Source organism: Ornithodoros turicata, chromosome 4, assembly GCF_037126465.1.
Source record: "Ornithodoros turicata isolate Travis chromosome 4, ASM3712646v1, whole genome shotgun sequence".
NCBI classification, from domain to species: domain Eukaryota; kingdom Metazoa; phylum Arthropoda; class Arachnida; order Ixodida; family Argasidae; genus Ornithodoros; species Ornithodoros turicata.
The window spans coordinates 61,410,506-61,428,783 of record NC_088204.1 but is presented as its reverse complement, the minus strand read 5'-3'; the positions used below and the strand labels follow the sequence as shown (position 1 = coordinate 61,428,783).

Here is an 18,278-nt window from a genome sequence, read left to right as displayed (position 1 = left end):
TACGCTTCGTAATTCTACACTCTTAGAAATGAACTTCACCGCATAGCACGCTCCTAGCCAACCACCATCTCGAATGATGTCGTTATCTGCCCCGATTTGTTGAAAACGGGAGGCGTACGCCTTTTTTGTGACAATTATGAACAGCATAAGTGTCACAAAAAGGCGTACGCCTCCCGTTTTCAACAAATCAGGGCAGATAACGATATCATTCGAGATGGTGGTTGGCTAGGAGTGTACTATGCGGTGAAGTTCATTTTTAAGAGTGTATTAACTGTCACACGTGGTGCAACTCTTTATTCCTCGTCTTTGTCTTTGCCATCTCGCGAGCCTATACAGAGCGCTCGTCGTCGTTAACACCATTACATCTCCCCTTTCTCAAGTCAGTCTAAAAGAACCCAGTCAACATTACACAAAAGATATTTTGTCCCAAAGCTCAAAACCCAAACTCTTCCTTGACTCTTCTTGAAATGTCCTTGCATGATACGGAGCCACAGATTACTCTTCTAGGGGGTATCTCCGAGGGCTTCGACGTTGTCTGGTGCTTCGACGAACTGGTACTGACTCCGTGGCTGGACCGACCGTGGTTCGCTCTCGGGAGTGGAAGCAGGTTGCTGCTGCTGACATTGCGATGATCTAAGATGCTCCCGAGTACGACGAAGCTCAGCACCGTCGCTCGTCCTTATGATGTAGGACCTTGGTGCCCCGGCGGACCCCACAACTGTTGCTGGTGCCCAAGTCTTGACTTTGCTGTTGTAGGCTGTCACTGGACTATCCGGCAGCAGTTGAGGCAGCTGTCTAGTTCCTCTGTTGTAGTAGACCTGCTGACGTTGGCGGAGATGCTGAAGCCGTGATACCACATCCTTTGGTTGTACCAGGCTTGGTTGCAGACACGCTGAATGTACCGGAAGAAGTGTCCGGGTGCTCCTTCCCATCAAGCGTTGTACTGGTGATTTTAACACCTTGTCCCGCGGAGTATTTCTCCACTCGAGCAGAGCAGTCTTGAATTCTGTGCTCTCATAGTCGTACTTGCTTAGTAGTTTCTTCGCTTCCCTCACTGCTCGTTCAGCCATGCCGTTAGACCTCGGGTAATGAGGGCTAGAAGTAATGTGCGTGACTCCGAGGAACCTCATGCCTTCTCGGAACTCATGGCTGCCGAAAGGTGGGCCATTATCGCTCAGAAACCTTACTGGAATTCCATGCGTGGTGAACACGTCTGTGCATATGGCTACCACCTCTTTCGCTGTAGATCGCTTTAGTGGTTTGACTTCGTAGTAGAAAGAGTAGTAGTCCACAAGGATCAAGAACTCTCTTCCACCCTGGCTGAAAAGGTCAGCGCCGATAACCTGCCATGGCAACTTAGGGAGTTCATGGCTTATCATAGGAAGTCTCTCGTTTCGTGGTCGATGCTTCTCACATAGAGCGCAGTTTCTTGCTAGTTGTTCAATCTCAGACGTGATCCCGGGCCAGAACATGACGTCCCGCGCTCTCTCCTTCATCTTTTCTTCTCCACAGTGTGAAGCATGCAACAGCTTTAGTGTGATTTGCCGCATTCCCTTTGGGATGATTAGTCTGTTGGAACGAAACAGCAGACCATCCTGCGCATGAATTTCTTCCTTGTAGGTCCAGTACTGACGCACCTCGTTGTCAACTTCGTTTTTATTCTTAGGCCATGCTGTTTCGACGTATTTTCGGATCTTCTGCAGCTGGCTATCACGTTGTGTCGCTCGCGATATTTCCGCTATTTTTTCGTCGGAAACATCGAGGTATTGAAGTACGTTTACATAGAAGTGCTCCTCTTCTCTCAGGCATTCCTGCTTCGGAAAGCGTGATAAAGCATCTGCAATGAACATTTCCTTTCCAGGTTTGTATACAACGTTAATCGGGTATTTTTGAAGTGCGAGCCTCATTCTTTGTAGACGAAGTGGACATCCGTGGAGAGGCTTCTTGAAAATGGCTTCCAACGGCTTGTGGTCGGACTCGACCTTTACGCTGGGTTGTCCGAAGATGTACTCGTGGAACTTCTCGCAGCCGTGTACAATGGCGACCATCTCCTTTTCAATTTGTGCATATCTTTGTTGAGTCTCCGTAAGGGAACGGGAGGAATACGCAACGGGATGCCCTTCTTGTGTTAAGACAGCTCCAACTCCATCCTGGCTAGCGTCGACTGAGAGCGTCACAGGCTTGTGTGCTTGAAAGTACGCTAAAACCGGTGCCTTCGTCAACGCTTCGCGTAGCTCTTTGAAGCTGTCTTTGTGTCTGGTTGACCATTCCCAAATTGTATCTGTTTTGAGCAGTTCACGTAGCGGTGCCGACACTTGTAATGCATTGGGGATGAATCTTGACACGAAGTTGATCATGCCCAGGAAGGTACGAAGTTCCTTGACATTTGTTGGCTCAGTAACGGCGAGAATATCCTCGACTCGCCTTGGATCCACAGCAAGTCCTTCTGACGTGATCATTTGTCCCAAGTACCGTACTTGCTGTTGAAGGAAACAACATTTCCTGATGTTTAGTTTGAGGTTTACATCCCTGCATCGCTCCAGCAGCCTCATGAGGCGTTGATCATGCTCAGCCTTGGTCCCTCCCCAGACAAGGATGTCGTCCATTACGACATCGACACCGTCGAGATCCTGTAGGACCCTGTGCATAGCTCGCTGGAAGACTTCAGGAGCTGTTGAAATCCCAAACGGCATCCTTAGGAAACGGTATCGCCCAAACGGTGTGCTCATAGTACAGATGTATGAGGAGTCCTTGTCGAGCTGAATTTGCCAAAAGCCAGACGATGCGTCAAGTGTCGAAAAGTACTTTGCCTTTCCCAGACGCGGCGCGATATCTTCGAGTGTCGCCATGGGGTAGTGTTCCCGAAGGAGCGCCTTGTTGAGATCTGCGGGATCAAGACAGATCCTGACCTTATCTTTCTTGACCACGACCACCATGTTGCTCGCCCACTCGGTAGGTTCCGTCACCTTGGCGATTACTCCGTCGGCTTCCATGTGGTCGAGTTCGCGCTTGACTTTGTCTTTCAGTGCAACGGCAATCCGCCTTGCTGGTTTTACAACTCCTTTTGCATGGGGTGTTAACTTCATGTGGTACTGTACCCCTTTTAGCTTTCCAAGGCCTTCAAAGACGTCCCGATAAGGTTGTGCTGGTCCGTACAAGTGATGTTCGTCGCTTGTTTTTGTAGCAACTGCCGAATGCACTGTGCGCTGGATCAGACCTTGTTCTTCCGACGCCTTCCCACTCAGGGTAAGCGGTACCTCTTGTGGTACGACGAAGAACAGCACCTTTGTGCTTTGGCCGTTACATGATGCTTGCAGAGGAATCCTGCCCGCGGCCTTTTGCTTGAAGCCAAAGAAGGTGTTCAACGTAACGTTGCATTTTGTAGTCTTCTTGTTAGTGACTTTTCTCAACTGTCCGGCTGAGATTACGGAACAATTGGCACCAGTGTCTACTCTGCAGTTTAGTTTCACGTTCTCGATCGTAACCTCAGCAGACCAGAGATCGCTCGATGCGACGTTATTTACGGACAGCATTTGCAAGAAGTAAGTGTCTTCTTCACGTTCCACTTCAAGGACTTGTTTTGCCTTCGGCTTCCTTGTATATTTCTTTCGTTGTCCTTTGCTTCTGCACACACTGGCGAAGTGGTTAAGTTTACCGCAGCTCTTGCATTCCTTGCCTTGCGCCGGACATGCATCTTTATCGTGCGTATATCCACACTTCGAACAAGTTCTCGTTCGCTTCGTGACCGCGTGAACTTCCTTCACTTCATCTTTTTCCTTCTGGATATCGTCAAACTGCTGCTTGCTGAGCTCTCTCATCCGACATGTTTCTATAACCTTCTCACATGACGGATTTTCCGAGATCAGCCTTTGCTGAAGTTTCTTGTCGCGAACTCCAAGGATTATGCGGCTACGCAGCATGCGTTTTTCCAAGGTCCCGAACTCGCAGCTAGCAGCGAGTATCCGAAGCTCTGTCAGCCACTCGTCAAATCGCTCCCCTTCTTTCTGGTTTCGCGATCCGAACAGAAATTCGTGGTACGTTAAATTGAGCGTCGGTTTGCAGTGCTCTTCCAGTTTCTGGATAAGCTTGTCGACATCATCACGGTCCGCTTCGGTTTCAAACTGTAGCGTATTGCATATCTTCCTTCCTTCTTCACCCAGTGTAACCAAGAAGGTCGCGGCCTGAACTTCCTTTGGCTGCGCCTTTAGATTTGTCGCTGTAGAGAAGAGTCTAAACTCGCCTTTCCACAACTTCCAAGCTTTCCAAAGATCGCCGGTAACATCGAGTGGCTTGGGTGGAGGCAGGATACTTGTCATCGTTGCTGCTACCAACGTTGAAGTCATCGGCGTAGTAGTCGTTTCCATTGCGAACTTCTGCCAGCTAGGGCTAATCCTTTCGCTTCGAACGCTGGCCACGCCGTTGACGTAACACCGCTGCCACCATGTCACACGTGGTGCAACTCTTTATTCCCCGTCTTTGTCTTTGCCATCTCGCGAGCCTATACAGAGCGCTCGTCGTCGTTAACACCATTACATTAACAATCTATTGTTCAATTCTTCTCCTTCATAACTTGTGCAGCGTTAATGCAAAAACGGACTCTGTGTCGTATTCGGGCGAGTACACGACCGCCGTCCAGATACCTCTATCCATCGTTACGTCATCTGAAGTAGTGTAGCACCCAATCAGACGCCAACGCGGAGGTACACATAGCATTCTACTTTACCCTCTTCACGATGAACTTCACTACATGGCACGCTCCCAGCACACCATCATCCCGAATGACAACGTTTTTGTCTCTGATTTGTTGAAAACGGGAGGCGTAGCCCATTTTGTAGCCGCGCATAATAGATACATAATAAACTTCGCCTCTCGTTATCAACAAATCATGTGCGAGAACGTCGTCATTCGGCCAGGAACATGCTATGTGCTGAAGATACGCACCTATCAAATTCACCTATACAAGAGGTGTCACAGACAACACGTTGAAATCGCCGTTTGGGGCCGACACAGTCGGCGGGCTCGCTTGGTAGAGTTCATAGCTCCTATGGGGTTCATAGCGTTACCAGCATTCAAAAGCGTTTCGTAGTGCTTTTTGGAATAAACATCCTTCCCCCTGTTTTGCAGCGCGAACAACTCCCAGGCTGATGGAAATCAACCCCTGCACAAAATAGTGACCGCTTATACAGTTTGGTAATGAATTATTGGATGATTTATTATGCGCACAATTTCCACAAAAACGAAGGATATCACCGAAACGTTCAAACAGAGATAGCAGGTACTAATGACATTTCCATAAGCTTCACACATATCACAAAAGAAGTCTTACCTGTTGAACCACGACATAAGACAAACGACAAAAACAATCCGTACAAAGTGAACATCTTTTGCTGTCAGCATAGAGCAGCATATAAAATCAATTATTAGACACGCTGCTATCATATAAACCAGACTTCAATAAATCAGAAGCTAGAAATCGTGAAACGGATGTTGTGAAACAATGCTTTCGATTTCAGCGGAAGTTCTTGACAAGATGAGTGCTTCAAGTGCTTCTCTGAGCAACATATCCTTTCAGTGGAACACAATAGACAAAATCAAATTATTTCGTGCAGGAGAGGAGTTCATCAGTTTTGTCCGTAGTTTTCCGCTATCACAGTCTTTCATCCAGCTACGCATTCCACGATTAAAGCAATTCCCGGTCGTTTGTATAAATTTTTACAACCTTCTTTTCCAATAGCTCTCTGCGTTTCCTTTTGAAAACCAGGCCCGGGTGTTTCAGCTCTGAGCAGTTGGGCAGTTTTTCTGGCGACTGTACGTAGCTCGTAGTGATTACAGGGGCCAACTTCACAGAGAGGCGATATCTGTATGAAATCTATTATAGAAATACCATAAAAAGTCTAAGACAGCAGAACTAATGCTTTAGAAGCTTACTTATTGATGCTAGCAGCTACAAAACCCATACTAAAGGGCGCTTCCGATTTGCAGGTTGAGAGTGAGAGAGAGAGGAGGTCACAACTGAAGTCTATGTACAGCTGGCATGAAGCCGGCCATTGTTTTGCTTCGTAATTTCCCAAGAGCAGTTAGCAGGGCGATGGAGGAAAGTAGGGTAAAACCTGACTCGACACAAAACGGTACTTTTTTTTTTTTTTTTTTGCGCGACACCACCCATGAAATACGCGCTGTCAGCATAGATAAGCTAGGCCAGTTGAAATACGTCAGAATAAAGGCTGATTCCCATTACTGTGTTGACGGCTGCGACCAGCGTCTTACGTGCACGTTCGTTTCATTCAGAAGAATGTTCCGTTGAAATGGTTTGCTATCAGTGACACGCAAGCGCAACCGTAAACGCAACAGTGCGAGTCAGGCTTAACAGTCACAGTCACATTTTAGTGATACAAGACTTCCTTAGCCGAAAACAGAAAGCCCTTTCACCTTGGAATACCTCAGAATGTATGGCATATACTGCAATCACAGTTGAGGAATATATCTGCATGGGAGCGAACGCAGGTCCTCTCAATAAAAACGCCTGAGTTTGTACAGCGTTTTTTCGAAGGAGAGTCCTCCACTTACCCCATCCATCCGCTCAGTAATCAGGAGTGCCCCTACTGAGCCTATTTTGTATGGCCAACATGGCCAACTTACAACTGAATATTGTGTTCGTTTGTTCAACTCGCGCGACCCGTGAATGGGACTTGTAACGTATGAGAGTCATCGTACGTCATCGACTCCAGTGACCTGCATCGAGAGGAGAAGTCGTTGCGAGTTCAGAGCTGTGCATAAAAAGGGGTCTCATATACGCGGACCGTTGTTCGTGTTTAGATACACTGCATAGTTTGATGACCCAGGTGGGACTAAGGCTGCATATAGATACATCTTATAGACATCATGCACTCTGTAAGTTATTCAGGTGTCTACAAAAGTAATCTACTAGACGTTACTCAGCTTTCCAGACGAATGTCGGCACAGTTCCCCCTGAAGTCGGCCCGTGACGCCTACTAACCCCCTGTCCCCCACTCCTTTCTGCTGTCCTCTCTCCGTCTGTCCACGTCTGTACGCCGCTCATAGCCACAGATGCTTCGCGGCGCTAACACGCACACACAAAGACATCACTCAGACGTTGCACAGTAGACATCTAATTTTTGACGTACAATAGATGCGTAATTTTTGAACGTACAGTTGACGTCTAATTTTTTATGTCTAACAGCTGACTCATTGAAAATGACCTGTATAGGAGCACACGCATAATATTTTGAACTCATCCATGCCTTGATTTATAGGGCCAATATAGTGCCCTGCGTACACTCTTAAAAACGAGGTTCACCACATAGCACGCTCCGCCTCCCGTTCTCATAAAACCATGGGAGAGAACGTTGTCATTCGGGGTGATGGTTGGCTGGGAGCGTGCTATGCGGTGAAACTCATTTCTAAGAGAGTGGGTGTCATACAACCTGCATCAGGCGATGTACGACCTACATGGAAGCAGTAAGCAAATAATACGACTGAACGAGGAGGAGGAGGAGGAGGAGTGTCGTTGGGAGGAACCCGAGAGGTCTGCCTGCCTGATTAGGCGGCATGTTTCTCGGGAAGGGAGAGGTGGTGGAGAGGAGGAGAGGAAAGGGTGAAGTGGAAGACCGAACGGTATCCGCTCGGGGGGAGGATAGCTGCGTCCATGGGCCGACTTCAGGGGAACTGTGCCGGCATATGCCTATTACACATCTGAGGGAAACCCAGGAAAAACCCCAGACGGCACAGCCGGCCCGCGGATTCGAACCGCGGACCTCCCAGTCTCCAAGCGCACGCGTTCATTCTTTTCTTCCTGCTTCCACTTCCTGCATTCTTTCCCCCTCTCTCACCCACAATTTTTCAACCCCCACCTCCAACCAATTTTTAATTTTCAACTTTACGTTTAATATCGCTCATTCACGAATAAAAATGCAATAATCAGGCGTGGAATGTAATTGTCAATAAAAAAATTCAATGAACATTCATTCCAAAGAAAAAGAGGAGACAAATATCAAACTATCACGAAGATTCGCCATTTTCTATAACAAGTAACATGAAGAGAGAAGTGCACAAACACAGGAATACACTTTCTAAACTCACTTAATAATTAAAGTCATTACTATATTGCTATTACTATATGCTGATTTCTCGATATCTTTCCTGTGTTCCTTCATTCTTGTTCGTGTCTTCCTTCCTGTTTCTCCGATGTACACGCCAGGGCAATCTTGACAAGATACCTAGTATACAACGCCTCGTTCTTCTTCCGGTGGTGTTCTGTCCTTGGGGTGACTTAGTACGTTCCTCAGTGTCGTCGTGGGCTCGCGTGGAGGATATTTCGTTCATGCCCAAGAATTAGGGACAAAACGTAAAGCAGCCTTCACCTAAAACGGCTCCCATATAGAGCCTGTGTATTCTGGAGCGAAAAGCGCGTGCTACATATTCTGCTGGCAGCGCTTGGCATTCGTTCTCTAATGGCATCTTGCCTCTGTCAGGAGAAAACTTTTGAGCATTTTTTTTTTGGCATGAATAGTGGCATCTTCAAGGTTTCATTCGGGTTCCAAATTTTGAACCTGTAAAGGAGCCTTCAATAGCCTCACGAACGCGTAGCGGCGAAGCCTACGTTCAAGGCCACGCGCAACCACAGGTTGGGGAATGGCTCGCCGCAGAAGAGACTACAACAGATAAAAAAGACAAACAAGAAATAACAATACGAGGAGCATAGATTTGTGTGTTACTTCACGTGGTAAGGGTATAGGGTATAAAAAACTAAAAACTTGACAGCTGTTAGGAGAACTAACATCGTTGAGGTTGTAATTAAGAGCAAACGTGTGTACATTATGGCTGTTACGAAGTCTGTTGGTATCTGCTAAACTATGAGCAATCAAACAAAACATAAAATAAAGGTGTGGTCGGAGTGAACGGCACAACAAAAACAACAATAAATGATGATGATGAGACGGGGTGTTTCACCGCGGAGGTGCGTACCCTGCCCTACTGCACGTGGAACATTATGTGAATATGATGAAGGAAGGATGAAAACACAAGAAAGAACTAAAATGAACGGCAGAAAATGGACCAACGACAGCTTAAGACGACATGTACTACTCTGCACAGGAAAATGTGATATATGAGGTTCTACGATGTGCTAGGGTTGTGAAACCAGGTTTATCGAGGATAGGTTCAATGTGTCGGTCATAGAGATTGTACAATGACTCCACGGGATTCGATGCTGTCATTCGGTCAGTCTCTTATCTTTGAAAATTAGTGAAGCTAATTAAGTATACCATTTTAGTTAGCCATCGAACACTGATGCGACCGGCTAGGAAAGATATCCGTGAGGCCAGGTATGTCAGGCGCCCAAACGGCACGTCCGGAGCTCTCATAAATTCTTAATAACAACTGTGGCACCTAACAAAGGATAACCTGTATATCCTCATATGTTTCCATACGGTCTCCCGGAAGAATTCGAGGCTCGTTGGAGTAGACCGAATGTACAATCGTATTTATGAAATAGCGCAAAAAAAAAAAATAATACAAAAAAAATGGACATGGTTGCAAAATTTGAGACATACACAAATAAAAGATTTGACTAAAATTGGCGGGCTAAAGTGTGCCTAACACACCAAAATTCAGTTTGCTTGTAGAAACAAGGTATTCTGAGGCACGATAGATCTATAAGTTGAGTGAATGTTGGCGTGGATATGTCGCGGTGACGTAGATGGCGTCGTCTAGACGAAAAAAAATGCTGAAGGCTTGAAGGCTCGACTATGCAGAGAACCTACGGCTACGCATGTAAGCAGTGGCGTATCTAGAGGTGCCTGCGCCCATGGCAACCAGTGAGTCTGCGCGTCTGTTCAGGCACATATATCGAGGACACAGTTGGTCATGTTTTGTAAATACTTTAATGAAATCCACAGAACTACTACACATGCAGATGGCTCACTAACGTCACGTGATAGCCTTTCTGACTTTTGCTGCTGCAATGTCGATAATGTCAATGAAATCATTTTTCTGTTTCTTCTCGCTCAACACTTAGGGAAGCAAGGTCGGAAAGCCTGTCCTGGCCCATTGATGCTCTTAAATACGAAAGTATCAGCTTTAGCTTGCTAATAACTGCTCACAGCTGGCAATTGAAACCGCGATCGTAAGCATTATCTGAACCGCAACCCGAAGGTTCGGGAAGACATTCTCATCTTCATAGTGAACAATAAATTCAAGAAGCTCTTCGGGTCTCGATATTTTGTTTTCTGTGCGCCTCGCGAGCAACATTCTCCAGTCCAAAATTTCTTCGTACAGCTCGTTGCCGTCAACATCGGAAGTGTAAAATTTGCCCCTACACCTTTACACCTGCACCAGCCCGACACACGGGTTCAGGTCGACCCTCTTGTTGGTCCGCCCGATACGAACTCTTTTCGTCGGGTCGTTTTTCTTGCTCAGATATCTCTCTCAAAGTCCCACTGCTGCGATCGGCTTGCTACCTAAACATCCTCAAATGCTGCTGTCGCGTCTCGAGTAACCGTACAGGGTACTGGGATCTCCCTTTTGTTTAGGCTCTGGTCTCGGCCGTGACAGTCGCTCACTGAGCTTTTTCGGTTTGCTCGCGGTGCCCCGTCCTCGTCAAATACGTCACGCGCCCAGTTTAGCTACCTCGTGGTTAACATGATGTCCTTGGGGAGGCGTTTTCGTGTGGTCCGCACTAGGGGCCACACTACAACCTCTCTAATGGCGGGTGCTTTAGATCATTTATGAATGTGCCAGGTTGAGTGCACGACCTGAGACATTCACACCCGACCACATAATGGCGCCCCTGTTGACCTGGCGCCCATGGCACCTGTCCACACCTGCCACACCCTCGGTACGCCACTGCATGTAAGATGAGGGAAGTAGGACGCATGACGCTGAACGCACGCGCATGACGCTGAACTATGAAACCGATCCATATATTCCGAAACTCCGAGTGGCTGGACACACCGTTTGTATAGACTGCGGTTTTGTTTCTTCTTTAGCGGCCTCGGTGGCTCAGTCGGTAGCGTGTTCGCCTTCTGATTCCGAGATCGCGGGTTCGAACCCGGCCGAGGACGCCAGCAACTTGGTGGCAGGGTACAAGTTGCTTAGACACGCCGTCTTCCGCGAGGGACGTTAAATACGGGGTGCCGTGTGATGAGCTTTCATCGCACGTTAAAGAACCCTCAGGTGGGCAAAAGCAATCCACAGACCGACCGCTGTGGCGTCGCTCATGATCTCAGTTGTCTCGCGACGTAAACACCCAATTATTATTAATTATGTTTCTTCTTTCTCGCTCTCTCCTTTTTCCTTTACTTTTCTTTTTTTTTGGGGGGGGGGAGCGGGGGCGGGGGGCTTATCAATACCTGAACACAATTTATGATACAGCTATATAGGATGTCACGCTTCCTCGCGAACGCAGGAGCCTCTCTAGGGAGTAAAGCGCAATTGTAAAAGGCGGTCACGTGTTCCGTTTGTATTATAACACATTACTCTGCTCTTGTTTGACCACAATAATGCTCGTTGCCCTGTCAATGTCATCTGCATTTTTTAGATACTGTAGATATGTCGTTCACCTCGAAACTACAAAAAAAGTTAAGAAATCACGACTTTCTGTTGTTTTTGTTTGATTTGTGATTATCTGGCGACTTTCTGTTGTCGTCATCTCTCAAAATCTATCAAAATAAGTACAATTTCAGACAACGAAAGAAAAAAACGAACATATCGTGCTGCGTTCCTGTCTTTCATTTTCCATACTTAATACAGCTAACGCCGTAGTGACTCAAATCTATCCCTATTGCAGCCTAATGCCGCGTGCTTTTCGACAGCCGTGCTCCTAGCTTTTCTTTTCGTCAGTGGAGAGGGTGCTAGCAGGTGTGCTGTCTTATCAGCGTATTTCTTCTGAAGATTTACTATCTTGATCAAGCCGTCGTACATGCTCGCGCTTTCAGCAGACTGCTTGGGACTGTGTCGTTCGCTATCGCGCCTTGTTTCCTTCGTTCATCTTTGTTTCTGTAGGTGTGAAGAAAAGTTTATTGACTGGTTGATAAGCATCTGCGTGCACCACGTAAAAGTCAGTTGTGTAGCATCGATTGCTAGTACGTATGAGTTGAATAAATACGAATGAAGCACGATGAACATTTGATTTACACATAAGGGTTAGTGACGTCTTCATGTTGGGAAAAACTTCGCATGGCTGCATATGCGATCACAATGTCCACCTTTTCACGTTGAAGCCAAAATAATCGGGGGCACTTCAAACCACATTACTCGATGTAGGTTCTCTAAGACACAATTTTTCTTTTCTAGTCCTTGGCTAGAAGGCCATCCTAGTCAGCGCTGCTGCATGTGGCTCATCGCGGCATGATGCGAAAAAACATGTATATACGGGGTCACACTCTCCTGTCCGTACCCCTTGCATTTGTTTCCGTGATCTAGAAACATAGTTAGGACGTTTAACGTCCCCTGACGCAGATCTTTTCCTGCAGTATCTTGCTCAAATTCTTTTACCACACCTCTGAAAAGATCCCATAACTGTGCTAGTTCATCTCTGGTGTCCGAAGAGAGGACTGGGGGCGCAAAGCGTGGTAGATTCTCAAGAAGTAAATGGTCATTCTTTCCTGTCAATGATGTGAATTTAGCAACTTACGTTTTGCTGTCAGTGAGCAGTCTGACTTTCGCATCAGATCCCTTTATAATGTCTACCAGCTTTCTCACGGACGTGTAATATATTCCTTGCATATTCCCATACAGATTATAGAATAACGTTTTAGCAATTACTCGTTCTATGGCGTACAGGCAGTCTGAAGACATATAGGAAGGCCCATCTGTTCGTACTCCCGTCGCAGACTCCCAGAATTCTCAGCCGCAGAAAATACGGGCACAAAAGCTCTTGCATACAAGAAGAATAGCAAGAACGCGCGCAGAGCGAATAAGCTTTGGCAACGTCCTAGCATGCTTCCTACTCAAGACAAGACCGCAGTGCTATCAGCTCCAGTAGATATCTTGATGAACAAGGAATGATTTCATTGGATGAAGTATGGAAGGGAAAAAAAGTCACTAAAATCAAACAAAACAATAAGTCGGTCGTTACTTTTGTGCACGGGTTTCGTTGATAGCTGCTGTAATCCCCCTCGCCTTTCTGTCTGTCATGTGCAGAAGCCGTGATGAAGCGGGCAACTCAACAAGATACAGATAAAATAATAATTCCGCGCTTGATGCCCCGGTACGAGTACATCATGAGCCGTGCAGCAGTGGCCGGTCTGCGGCCACTGTAAGAAAAAAAAAAAAAAACAGAGAGAGAGAGAGAGAGAGAGAAACTTCAGTAGTCGAGTGGCATCGGCGAGTCCCGCAAAAGAGGCTGATTATCGCTCTTATCGCTCTCAAAGCATTTGTACGCGGAAGGTGGACGGTTGTTTTGCTGTGAGACCTACAGACTCATTTATTCGAGCAGCTTCTTGAAAACCTGCTCTTGGAAATGCAGGACGTAGACACTGCTAATAGAGTGCGCGATCCGAAAGGAAAAGACACGTCCGTGAGAAAACTGGTGGACATTATAAAGGAAACTGGCGCGAAAGTCAGACTGCTCACTGACAGCAAAACGTAAGTTGCTAAATTCACATCATTGACAGGAAAGAATGACCATTTACTTCTTGAGAATCTACCACGCTTTGCGCCCCCAGTCCTCTCCTCGGACACCAGAGATGAACTAGCACAGTTATGGGATCTTTTCAGAGGTGTGGTAAAAGAATTTGAGCAAGATACTGCAGGGAAAGATCAGCGTCAGGGGACGTTAAACGTCCGAACTATGTTTCTAGATCTCGGAAACAAATGCAAGGGGTACGGACAGGAGAGCGTGACCCCGGATATACATGTTTTTTCGCATCATGCCGCGATGAGCCACATGCAGCAGCGCTGACTAGGATGGCCTTCTAGCCAAGGACTAGAAAAGAAAAATTGTGTCTTAGAGAACCTACATCATCGGCGAACAAACAAATGGGACGCAGCATGGGATGGGCTAAAATATGGTTAGAAGAAAATTCGTCTGCGCTACAGGCTAGGAGATATCAGAAACGTGACGTCACGTACTGGTAGAAGGTGGCATCTAAGAAGAAGGAGGCCACGTTTAAGTGTCGAACTCAACCAGCGCGTGTCACGCATGTTAGATGACGCGAGGTGAGCTAAGAACGGAAATCGGGAACGACGTCCAAAGATCCAGACGACGGCAAGCTGTGGCAAATGTTGCGTCACAGCTCGAGTAATGTGGTTTGAAGTGCCCCCGATTATTTTGGCTTCAACGTTAGTGGGTGGACATTGTGATCGCATATGCAGTCATGCGAAGTTTTTCCCAACATGAAGACGTCACTAACTCTTATGTGTAAATCAAATGTTCATCGTGCTTCATTCGTATTTATTCAACTCATACGTACTAGCAATCGATGCTACACAACTGACTTTTACGTGGTGCACGCAGATGCTTATCAACCAGTCAATAAACTTTTCTTCACACCTACAGAAACAAAGATGAACGAAGGAAAAAAGACGCGATAGCGAACGACACAGTCCCAAGCAGTCTGCTGAAAGCGCGAGCATGTACGACGGCTTGATCAAGATAGTAAATCTTCAGAAGAAATACGCTGATAAGACAGCACACCTGCTAGCACCCTCTCCACTGACGAAAAGAAAAGCCAGGAGCACGGCTGTCGAAAAGCACGCGGCATTAGGCTGCAATAGGGATAGATTTGAGTCACTACGGCGTTAGCTGTATTAAGTATGGTAAATGAAAGACAGGAACGCAGCACGATATGTTCTTTTTTTTTTTTTTCGTTGCCTGAAATTGTGCTTATTTTGATAGATTTTGAGAGATGACGACAACAGAAAGTCGCCGGATAATCGCAAATCAAACAAAAACAACAGAAAGTCGTGATTTCTTAACTTTTTTTGTAGTTTCGAGGTGAACGACATATCTACAGTATCTAAAATGCAGATGACATTGACAGGGCAACGAGCATTATTGTGGTCAAAAGAGAGCAGAGTAATGTGTTATAATACAAACGGAACACGTGACCGCCTTTTACGATTGCGCTTTCCTCCCTAGAGAGGCTCCTGCGTTCGCGAGGAAGCGTGACATCCTATATAGCTGTATCATAAATTGTCTTCAGGTATTAATAAGCCCCCCCCCCCCCAAAAAAAAAAAGAAAAGTAAAGGAAAAAGGAGAGAGCGAGAAACAAAACCGCAGTCTATACAAACAGTGTGTCCAGCCACGCGGAGTTTCGGAATATATAGATCGGTTTCGCAGTTCAGCGTCATGCGCGTGCGTGCATGGTTGTCCTACTTCCCACATCTTACATGCGTATCATTAGGTTCTCTGCACTGCCGAGCCTTCAGCATTTTTTTCGTCTAGACGACACCATCTACGTCACCGCGACATATCCACGCCAACATTCACTCAAGTTATAGATCTATCGTGCCTCATAATACCTTGTTTCTACAAGCAAACTGAATGTTGGTTCGTTAGGCACACTTTACGCCAATTTTAGTCAAAACTTTTATTTGTGTATGTCTCAAATTTTGCAACAATGTCCTTTTTTTTTGCGCTATTTCATAAATAGGATTGTATATTCGGTCTACTCGAACGAGCCTCGAATTCTTCCGGGAGCCAGTATGGAAACACATGAGGATATACAGGTTGTCCTTTGTTAGGTGCTACAGTTGTTATTAAGAATTTATGAGAGCCCCGGACGTGCCGTTTGGGTGCCTGACATACCTGGCCTCACGGATATCTTTCCTAGCCGGTCGCATCAGTGTTCGATGGCCAACTAAAATGGTATGCTTAATTAGCTTATAATGTTCTTTTGCGTTCTTTCTCTTTATTTCTTTTTTTTTTTTTGCTATAGTCGTGACGACGCCCACTTCTGTGTGGCCAACAACAGCGGGCCTATCCTGCCCTCCCCCTTCACTAATTTTCAAAGATAAGAGATTGACCGAATGACAGCATCGAATCCCTTGGAGTCATTGTACATTCTGAATGACCGACACATTGGTGTCTATAATTATGAACCTATCCTCGATAAACCTGGTTTGACAGCCCTAGCACATCGTAGAACCTCAGATATCACATTTTCCTATGCAAAGTAGTACATGTCTCGTCTTAAGCTGTCGTTGGTCTATTTTCTGCCGTTCATTTTAGTTCTTTCTTGTGTTTTCATCCTTCCTTCATCATCTTCACATAATGTTCCACGTCCAGTTGGGTAGGGTACGCACCTCCGCGGTGAAACACCCCGTCTCATCGTCATCATTTATTGTTGTTTTTGTTGTGCCGTTCACTCCGACCAAACCTTTATTTTATGTTTTGTTTGATTGCTCACAATTTAGCAGATACCAACAGACTTCGTAACAGCCATAATGTACACACGTTTGCTCAGTATTACAACCTCAACGATGTTAATTGTCCTAACAGCTGTCAAGTTTTTAGTTTCTTATATCGTATACCCTTACCACGTGAAGTAACACACAAATCTTTGCTCCTCGTATTGTTATTTCTTGTTTGTCTTCTTTATCTGTTGTAGTCTCTTCTGCGGCGAGCCATTTCCCAAACCTGTGGTTGCGCGTGGCCTTGAACGTAGGCGTCGCCGCTACGCGTTCGTGCGGCTATTGAAGGCTCTTACAGGTTCAAAATTTGGAACCCGAATGGAACCTTGAAGATGCCACTATTCATGCCCAAAAAATTGCTCAAAAGTTTTGTCCTGGCAGAGGCAAGATGCCATTAGAGAACGAATGCAAAGCGCTGCCAGCAGAATATGTAGCACGCGCTTTTCGTTCCAGAATATACAGGCTCTATGGGAGCCGTTTTAGGTGAAGCCTGCTTTACGTTTTGTCCCTAATTCTTGGGCATGTGATACTTTGTGTGTGTGTGTGTGTGTGTGTTATTCGCTAGTGTTGGTTCGTTACGGTTGCTATGCTGTGATGCTATGATTTTGTACCCCTTATGTACTGCCCGTATGGTCCTTTAAGGTATAATAAATAAATAAATAATAGATGCGGGCCTAAGTGCAAATGTCATACATTGCCGATCTGTACTGCCCCTCCTGCCCTCCCTTATACGGCAACGAGCCCCTTTTTTAGGAAAAATGAGAAGTATAGGCGTCTGCTCGAAAAAGAGCCTCACTAAGCACTAAGAAAAAAGCCAAGGGATCTTTCGGGTTTCCCTTTTTCTATTTCTGTACTTGTCAACATATGGAGCCTATAGGTGCAACACCGGCGCGCACGTGACAATTTTTTTCCTCCCGTGCTAGCTGGGACCCGTTCTTCTTGGACCTGTTGTCCACAGACCTTGTTCATCAGCTTGCCTGCGTCTATGCCATCCTTTCCGTCGTCGTTCATACTTCACTTGTTGTTTTTGTTTTACGACATATACCAGGTGTTACAGGTAAATCTCTCGGCTGAATAATTCGTAAACAGCCTTCTTTAAAAATACTACAAGAAATCTCACAGAACAGCACTTACGAGATTCTGAGAGAATCTTTATGTGATAATTGGACATTCTCAGAAGATTTTCCCTCAAACTTTCTCACAAAGCAACCTCAGAATTACCCCCCCCCCAAGTTTCTTGCAGGAATCCTAGAGGCTTTCCCGTACACTTTCATACCAGGAGAAACCAGGTGTAAAGGAGCCAACACAAACCAGCACATGTGCTTTCTATTCTTTATTGGTATCACTTGAGAAGTTTTCATATGAAACACACATGAATCAAGCCCTCGCTCAATACCACACAAGACAACAAATAAGGTACCAACCTTATTACCGTACCGTAACTTGATACCGTTATTACATGCCTTTGAAAACGCATCCGCTCGCCACGCACACTGCCGTAAAAGCGCTCAACGCGTCGTCCACGTATTTGGAATGTCCAAAGTGACGACCAAAAATCTTCTTCGTGTGATTATTCATGTCTCTGTTTTGTACCTTGGGAGCTCCCGTCCAGATAGTCTTTCATGCGTGAAAGCACCACCCAATTTTCTCGAGACGAGAATGGGTTATCACCACGAACTCGGATCCAATGTGTTAATCACCGCTGCCTGCCGCATCTAACGTGTTTAACCTAGAAGAAATACATTTCAAAAAGCTCGGCTACAACCTGTCTCTGTGCGATAGGCATGCCCAAAGGCATGCGATAGGCAGATGCCCAAAGCGCAGTTGCTATAGCAATCTCACTGCATTCTAACTTCCGATGAGCACTCGGAGACACATGTGCTTGTATATTTACTATTGTCAG

General features: G+C 46.1%; 1 protein-coding gene across 2 annotated transcripts in view; it reads right to left on the bottom strand.

Annotated features, from left to right (window-relative positions):
• Positions 1–5,417, bottom strand: part of LOC135391657 (venom metalloproteinase antarease-like TtrivMP_A) — a 100,151-nt gene extending 94,734 nt beyond the window's left edge. For both annotated transcript variants that reach the window (XM_064621995.1, XM_064621996.1), the window contains exon 1: positions 5,327–5,417. In XM_064621995.1, the coding sequence (XP_064478065.1) occupies positions 5,327–5,381 (55 nt within the window). In that variant the 5' untranslated portion in view covers positions 5,382–5,417. The remainder of the gene's footprint in view (positions 1–5,326) is intronic.
• Positions 5,418–18,278: the final 12,861 nt, after the last annotated feature.